The sequence below is a fragment of the Conger conger genome, chromosome 1, assembly GCF_963514075.1.
Source record: "Conger conger chromosome 1, fConCon1.1, whole genome shotgun sequence".
Classification (NCBI taxonomy): Eukaryota; Metazoa; Chordata; class Actinopteri; order Anguilliformes; family Congridae; genus Conger; species Conger conger.
This window is the reverse complement of record NC_083760.1, coordinates 95,376,412-95,384,069: the sequence shown is the minus strand read 5'-3', so window position 1 is coordinate 95,384,069 and position 7,658 is coordinate 95,376,412. Positions and strand designations below refer to the sequence as shown.

General features: G+C 42.6%; 2 protein-coding genes across 3 annotated transcripts in view; one reads left to right on the top strand and one right to left on the bottom strand.

Moving 5' to 3' along the window:
- The window catches only part of LOC133108003 (NHS-like protein 1), a 19,811-nt gene extending 18,571 nt beyond the window's left edge, over positions 1 to 1,240 (bottom strand). Inside the window, exon 1 of the mRNA XM_061217431.1 lies at positions 913 to 1,240. Coding sequence (XP_061073415.1) covers positions 913 to 1,240 — 328 coding nt within the window. The remainder of the gene's footprint in view (positions 1 to 912) is intronic.
- A 986-nt stretch (positions 1,241 to 2,226) lies between these two features.
- ccdc28a (coiled-coil domain containing 28A) lies at positions 2,227 to 6,901 on the top strand. Of its 2 annotated transcripts, none has more exons than XM_061255164.1 (6): positions 2,227 to 2,246; positions 3,121 to 3,280; positions 3,895 to 4,058; positions 4,565 to 4,719; positions 5,812 to 5,834; positions 6,181 to 6,901. In XM_061255164.1, exons 2-6 carry the CDS (start codon positions 3,147 to 3,149, stop codon positions 6,233 to 6,235), a joined length of 531 nt encoding a protein of 176 aa, XP_061111148.1. In that variant the 5' UTR covers positions 2,227 to 2,246; positions 3,121 to 3,146; the 3' UTR covers positions 6,236 to 6,901. The 2 variants fall into 2 exon arrangements, with proteins under 2 accessions (XP_061111148.1, XP_061111140.1); XM_061255156.1 differs by lacking the exon at positions 2,227 to 2,246 and adding an exon at positions 2,295 to 2,406.
- Positions 6,902 to 7,658: the final 757 nt, after the last annotated feature.

Genomic DNA, 7,658 nt, shown 5'->3' with positions numbered 1-7,658 from the left:
ACATATCAGAAATCATTGCCTCAACACGTCCTCTGCAAAATTAACATCTGTATGTGATTCCCCCTTACATGTTGAACATGAATTATGTAACTAGCAGTGACTGTATTTAAAAAAAATATCAATACACTACTTCAGTACAGTGGTTTCATAAGCCAATAGAAATGTATATTCCATATCACATGACCTTCAGTTTGGTGACGGATTTGGATTCTGTTCCCGAAAAGCAAACGACAATCTGCAAAGCACGTGAGTAATATAAAATAACATTTACGTCCATTATAAGCAAAAGAAAGCAACATAAATCCTAGGATTATAACCTAGGCCTACTAATGGTGGCAACACAAGCTCAAACCACATGGCTGGTTTTCTGACTTAAATGGAAGCTTCTAGCGACCAGCATAACCCAGAAGGTTGGTGGTTCAAGTGCCAGTGTAGCCACAGCTGTTGGGCGTTTGAACAAGGCCCTTAACCCACATTGTTCCAGGGGGGGGGGGGATTGACACCTGCTTAGTCTAATCAACTGTATGTCCCTTGGGTAAAATGATCAGCTAAATAACTGTAATGCCGAGAACAGCTTGCATTTTCTGGTGAGCTGCTTCCTGTTTTGAGACATGAGGCTAATGCAGTTAATGGCACAATATACTGCACATATCTACTGAAACGAATACAGTGTGGAGGAGCACTAAATAGCCTATAACATTTCTGTAAACACAATGTATACAGTGTGCTGTCATTTATTTTTAGTGAAAAGAAAATGTATAAAAAAACGAATTAATATATGTACCAAGATTTATGGAGCTCATAGTATATAACGCTATTAAGCCAACATGCTGTAGTTGGTAAAAAAAAATTATAGTAAGTAAGGAAGGAATAAAAAAGCGTCATGATAAAATAAGTAATAAAGCTACTCACGAATTTTGGCACGCATGCGCCTGCGATAGGTGCGCTGTAAAGTTTCCACGCGGAGCTGTATTCTGGAGGATCTTTCGGTTATCAAGTCTGCTTCTGTCTCTATCTCGAAAAATATATTACTTGCGTTTCGTGATAAGTCTGAAAGTTGCCGGAGTACGTTAGCTAATACGTGGCAGCAGGTCTTTTCCAGAGAGTCAAGCGCTGTCTTCTGAAATGTATCCACCCAGTTGAGGGAGCCATCTCTACCACCAAGCGCAGCAACTTCACCATCCTCAACGTTCAACTTTGTCAAACGCATGGGTTCCACTGCCCGGTTGTAAAATGGCATTTTCATAAAGTAAAATAACATAGCCACAAAATAAATAGGTTGATGATTGCTGGCAGATTCTGCGGTTTACCAAGAATAAATATCCAGAGAGCACAGCTGGGGGAATGCACAAAGTTGCCCGACAAATAATCCGAATGACGCGATTATCACATTGTTGTCCAAGCTCTGCTGAAATGTCTGATAAAAACAACGCTCGATTACCAAATGCGTAAAAAGCACTGGGGAAAAAATGATTCCATTGGAGCATGCGCTTAGTCTGCATTATCGAGGAAACATTGCATCCATATAATGCGAGGCTTTTAAAAATTCAATTTGTGATGGAATAACGTGTGAGATTGTCTGAGGTTTAAGATGAAGATACACCCACCACTGAAAACAAATAATTAAGTTAATGTATTTTTTTTATGCTGATCGAATGAATGCGGTTTCCACTAAACGTAATGTAATTTCGCAAAGTTCCATGGTCACTGACGGTCACTGTTATAAAACTAAAAAAAAAAATCCACAGCGTTCACTCACCTGTACCAGGGGTTTGGGGGAATACGTTAATGCATAATGACCTACCAACTTTAAATGCTTATAGATTTAATAAATTCTTTGTGTTGCAGTGTACGTGTCATAGTGGGGCAACATTTCACTTGCAATAAATAATGATTATGGTCAGGAACATGACTCTGAATGTGAATGTGAATTCAGTTTCCCTTCATTGATTCTTAGTAGCACAGCATTAAAGTACTTCATTAGAGGTCTTAAAGAGTTATAAGGCTTTGTCATATCATAGTATGTAGGCCTATGTATGGAGATGTTGTCTATATTTGTGGACCTAATTCAGAAATACAGACAAATCATTTTTAGTCTATAGTCAAGTGATATATTTTATATAATTTTTTTTTGTAGTGACATACGGATTCAGGAAGGGGACATGATGGTACTCTTCCCACTTTTAGTCAAGCGTGGTCCTTAAACCTTTCTTAGCCTCTCTGGAAATTCTGGGAGGTTCTGACAGGTGAATCAGAACTTCATTTCCCATGATCCACTATATGCGTAATTTGACAAAGCACGAAAAACAAGGAAGTAAATAACACTGAAAGTAGCAATGTAGCCAACATTTGCTGTCTAGCAAGATAACATAGTTTTATACAAAAGTATTTATTGGTGATACGTAGGTAAGGTTGTGAAGTTTGCTGTCTTGTGTCGTGGAATGGAATTAATTTCAATCGAATCATGCGTGAAATGTTTTGTAATATGTATTTGACATGAATTTGGCTAGCAAGTTAACTACGTTAGCTAGCTAGCTATCTTGGCAGCTTCAGAGAAGAACGGACCAGCTAAGTTATACTAGTCAAACTAGCTTAGGTAGCTAGCTACTGAAATTGAACTATAAACTAAACACTACAGCTAGTCAGCTTTCGGGTGCTGTTAAAGTTAGCTATAAATATGTTCGCAAGTTACCACTCAGCCAATGTTATGCTAGTTTCATTCTTGTGTTTTGGCGTTTAACGTTAAATATGGTTAGCTAAGTAGTTAACGTTAGGTGTATTCGATTGGGTTGACTTTTATCAGGTATCTGATGCATAGGCTGCTTCGTTCAGTTATGTCAATTTGCTAGCTAGCTAACTCTCTTGGTATATAAACTTAGTTCATCCCTGATATATATATATATATTTTAGTTAGCTAATTGGATCTAGCGAACAACGGTAGTTAATAGCTACCATGTTGGCAAGGATATGACAGAAAATCACGTTTTCAACTTTACAAGCGATTCCTAAAGGATTAAAAAAATCATTGTACTGGTTTCCAGTTGAAGAAATGGTGGCTAGTAAAAAAAATAATTTAAAAAAATCCTGAAGTGAATTCGTTTTCGTTTCCCCCACCACAAGGGTTTAAGGAACACGGTTTTGGTAAAATGGAGGAGAGGAAGCTGAAACGGAAAAGCCCCAGATCCTCCACGAACCAGCCAGTGGCCCCTACGTCTGCCCGGAAAAACGCCACCTCCGGCAGGTCTCTGGCGTTTGGATCGCAGAAAACCAAGTACAAGAGGTGGGTTTCAGCAGTGTGCGTACAGGGCCTGTAGTTTCCGAAATAACTTGAAATAGAGTTGTTATTGTTGTGTTGTTTGGAGTGAGTGGGTGTTAATTTTTTCCTCAGTAAAATGTAGTCATAATCCAAGTCTCCCATGTGCCGCTTTTCTTCAGGTATCGTGTTATTAGGACAATATAGGAATGCTTTGTAGACGGATCAGGGACAGTTTGCGTCAAACTCTCTCTCACGCTTAGTGGAGGAGCTGCTTTCAGCGGCCCAACTGCGCAATCTCTGGCTCCAGACTGTTCAACATGTTGGTGCCTGTCAACTTCAGTTCCGCAGTTTGAAAATTATTTTCACAAGCCTGTGTATACTCAGTGGGTGACATAACAGTTACGTCATGTTTGGGGCAGCAGCACGGAAGGTGGGTGCTTCAAGCCCCGGTGTAGCCACGATAAGATCAGTGCAGCTGTTGGGTCATTGAGCAAGGCCCTTCACCCTACATTACTCCAGGGGGGGATTGTCCCCTGCTTAGTCTAATGAACTCTAAGTGACTGGATGTTTCCGCTTAATAATGTAACGGTAATGTAATGGATTGTAACGGGCACTTATGACCCCGTTTCTGCCTGCAGAGGGGCGCGGGACAAGCCGCGGTCTCAGGGCCTGTCGGCGAAGGCTCCTCAATCTGCGCCCATCCAGCACTCCTTCCTCACGGATGTGTCCGACGTGCAGGAGATGGAGAAGGGCCTGCTCAGCCTCCTCAACGACTTCCACTCCGGCAAGCTGCAGGCCTTCGGTGAGCCTGAGGCCCGCACGCATCACTCACACAGAGAGTGGTCACCGTGGGGAGCAGAGCTGCTCACTCGCTGCAGTCTGAAAACTCATCTCTTCACCCTGTATCTCCCCTCTTTTGGCGGGAGTTCCCTTATCTATTGTCACTCGTTTTAAACCTGTGTCTATCTTTAACCCCGTGTGTTTTGCTCCTTAATTTAGGAGTTTTGCATTTGTATTTGTCTCGGTACTGTAGTGTAGATGCCTCAGTATGGTAGTTACACACACACACATACACACACACACACTCATACTCTCACACTCACACACACACACACACTCACACACAAGAAAACCTCAGTCGAACAAGGTTGTAGATAGAGTGCGTCTCAAAATGTCCTTATTGAGAATCTGTATCACTGTACTAGGAGCTCCACCTGCTGGCTCCATATGTAATTGCAGAGGAAAAGATGTTAGGGAAATGGTGTGCGCTTAGCCCACCCAGCCCGCTCTTCCTGCTGTGTGTTGCAGGTAATGAGTGCTCTATCGATCAGATGGAGCATGTGAGGGAGATGCAGGAGAAGCTGGCTCGTTTGCACTTTGACCTCTATGGGGAGGTGGACGAGATGCCCCAGGAGCAGCGGAGGGGGGCGAGCGACAGTAACATGGACAAGCTACTGCTGAACGTGAGTCTGAGGGCTTCCTGTCCAGCACAGAGAGCTTCCTGTTCAGCACAGAGAGCTTCCTGTCCAGCACAGAGAGCTTCCTGTTCAGCACAGAGAGCTTCCTGTTCAGCACAGAGAGCTTCCTGTTTAGCACAGCGAGCTTCCTGTTTAGCACAGCGAGCTTCCTGTTCGGCACAGAGAGCTTCCTGTTTAGAACAGAGAGCTTCCTGTTTAGAACAGAGAGCTTCCTGTTTAGAACAGAGAGCTTCCTGTTTAGCACTCTGTACAGTGCTGAATAAGGGTGTGTGTACTATACTCTGTACAGTGCTGACTAAGGGTGTGCGTACTATACTCTGTACAGTGCTGAATAAGGGTGTGCGTACTATACTCTGTACAGTGCTGAATAAGGGTGTGCGTACTATACTCTGTACAGTGCTGAATAAGGGTGTGCGTACTATACTCTGTACAGTGCTGAATAAGGGTGTGCGTACTATACTCTGTACAGTGCTGAATAAGGGTGTGCGTACTATACTCTGTACAGTGCTGAATAAGGGTGTGCGTACTATACTCTGTACAGTGCTGAATAAGGGTGTGCGTACTATACTCTGTACAGTGCTGAATAAGGGTGTGTGTACTATACTCTGTACAGTGCTGAATAAGGGTGTGCGTACTATACTCTGTACAGTGCTGAATAAGGGTGTGTGTACTATACTCTGTACAGTGCTGAATAAGGGTGTGCGTACTATACTCTGTACAGTGCTGAATAAGGGTGTGTGTACTATACTCTGTACAGTGCTGAATAAGGGTGTGCGTACTATACTCTGTACAGTGCTGAATAAGGGTGTGCGTACTATACTCTGTACAGTGCTGAATAAGGGTGTGCGTACTATACTCTGTACAGTGCTGAATAAGGGTGTGTGTACTATACTCTGTACAGTGCTGAATAAGGGTGTGCGTACTATACTCTGTACAGTGCTGAATAAGGGTGTGCGTACTATACTCTGTACAGTGCTGAATAAGGGTGTGTGTACTATACTCTGTACAGTGCTGAATAAGGGTGTGTGTACTATACTCTGTACAGTGGCTGATCATGATGTTTTCCTTGTTTTTCAGCTTGAGGAGCTCAGCTCATCTATGTATCCTTTTCCTATGAATCAGAAGGGAAGAAGGAGGCCATTTTAACTCTGACTCTCGGAGCGTGAGATAAAGATGGAGGCCGTTTTAGCTCTGACTCTCAGAGAGTGAGATGTAAGTGACAATGGAGACTGCTCTCTCTGTGAATACCGAGACCATTCCAAGTGATTCTGCACTGTGGCAGTTGTCATATTTGTTATTTCATTTCTGAATCACATTTATTGCATTGACTTTTGATATGAAAGTGAATCATTTTGCAGTGAAGAATAGTCATTATAATTGCAGCTATGTTAACCTTCTTTCCTCCATGTACCTGCGGTCTGTGACCCTTAACCCCCTCTTCCCAAGTCAAAAGCTCAACCTCGCGGACAGCCAGGAGCCACCCAGAACAGCCACCCTCTGATTGGACGGAGCTCACACCTGCCTGAGCGGTTCATCTCCTTGGCAACACAGGACACTGTAATGGAGTAGTTCCCTTGGTGTCACTCGTGTGGAATTGGAATGAGTAGAATGGTTCCGCTAATTAAATAATCAAATATCAGAAAATATAAGTATCAGAATTTGAATGTATTTATCTGTGGTATTAATTGCCCCCCTTTTTGTGTTTTGCCCAGACATACTAACATTTGGTCCAGGAGGCACTATAGCATATCTTTGGGGAACCTCTAAATCTATTTTACGTGATGTAATCAAATCATTTCTTATGTTAATTGCTTAATTGCACCATAGCAGATATTACCTGTGTCCTAACAAGGGGGAAAGTGCAGGGTTCTGCTCGGTACATGGTCATTATGTAATTCCTGTGAAAATGTGGACCACTCCTCTTGCGGTTACGTGTGAATATTGTATAATACTCCTGAAATAATCAGAATGTACGTTATGTATATAATGGAGGCTGTTTTCTGTGTTACTTCATCTGTAATTATCTTGTATATTGCATCTTCGCATTCGGTCCAGTTATATTACATAAATGTTTCGGGAGAAACAAAATGTAACTATCAAACATTTTATCTAACGATCGAGGCGGGCGGCAGTGGTTTGTCAATAAAAGTGCAATAAGAATGTGAAACTACCAAGTGAAGCGTCTCTTTCCTCCAGGGAGCGTGTATTAACACGAGCTCTCCCAGCACTGTAAGATCAGAAGGTTTGGTGCTGAGAACAGGCCGTTCTGCCCTGATTGGGTCCTTGTTTGCCTGCGGCATAGAGACTTAACAGCCCCCTCTTCAATCTGGTCTCTGCCTATAAACTTCCAGTGCAGTCAGGAGCAGACTTGGGAAGGGTGGTTTAATGCCTGTTCTTCTCCCTCTGCAGATCCCTGTTCACGCCCCCACCCACTGGTACACAATGACACAAAATTCAGTAAAATCCAACTTTCCGGGCAATGGATGGAGAAAAGTGCACAAGTATTACAATTGTATAATTTGGAAAGGTTATGAAGAAATGACAAAATTGAGGAAAAGGTGAATTTTGATTTCAGCTTGTCTTTAAGAATAATAACTAGCTGTAAGGCACTCGCATACCATTGTACTCTATGCTTAGGTTGGCTGGGCTGCACTGTCCACCCATAGACTAAGTCGCTGGTAGATTTGGAAATTCTCACTCTACTGCCATTGCTCCTACTGTATGGACCTACGGTATATCTCACAGAAAAGCGCTGGTGGGTTTTCTCACAGAATAGAGCTGGAGGTCTTTCTTTCTCCACATTCCCAGGGTTTATTCTGGGGAATTTGTGCACTCTACTCTGTCTATCTGGAATGTGTTTCAAAATTATTTGAAATTTGCTTGACTGGCCTCTTGGCATTTTGATCAAAGATAAAGAAAAGCTA

Bases quoted from the DNA above. Each gene is read 5' to 3' on its own strand.
- ccdc28a (XM_061255164.1), top strand. From the start codon at position 3,147: ATGGAGGAGAGGAAGCTGAAACGGAAAAGCCCCAGATCCTCCACGAAC. The intron at 3,281-3,894 runs GTGGGTTTCAGC...TTCTGCCTGCAG, and splicing joins CAGAAAACCAAGTACAAGAG to AGGGGCGCGGGACAAGCCGC. The intron at 5,835-6,180 runs GTATCCTTTTCC...CCTCTTCCCAAG, and splicing joins GAGGAGCTCAGCTCATCTAT to TCAAAAGCTCAACCTCGCGG.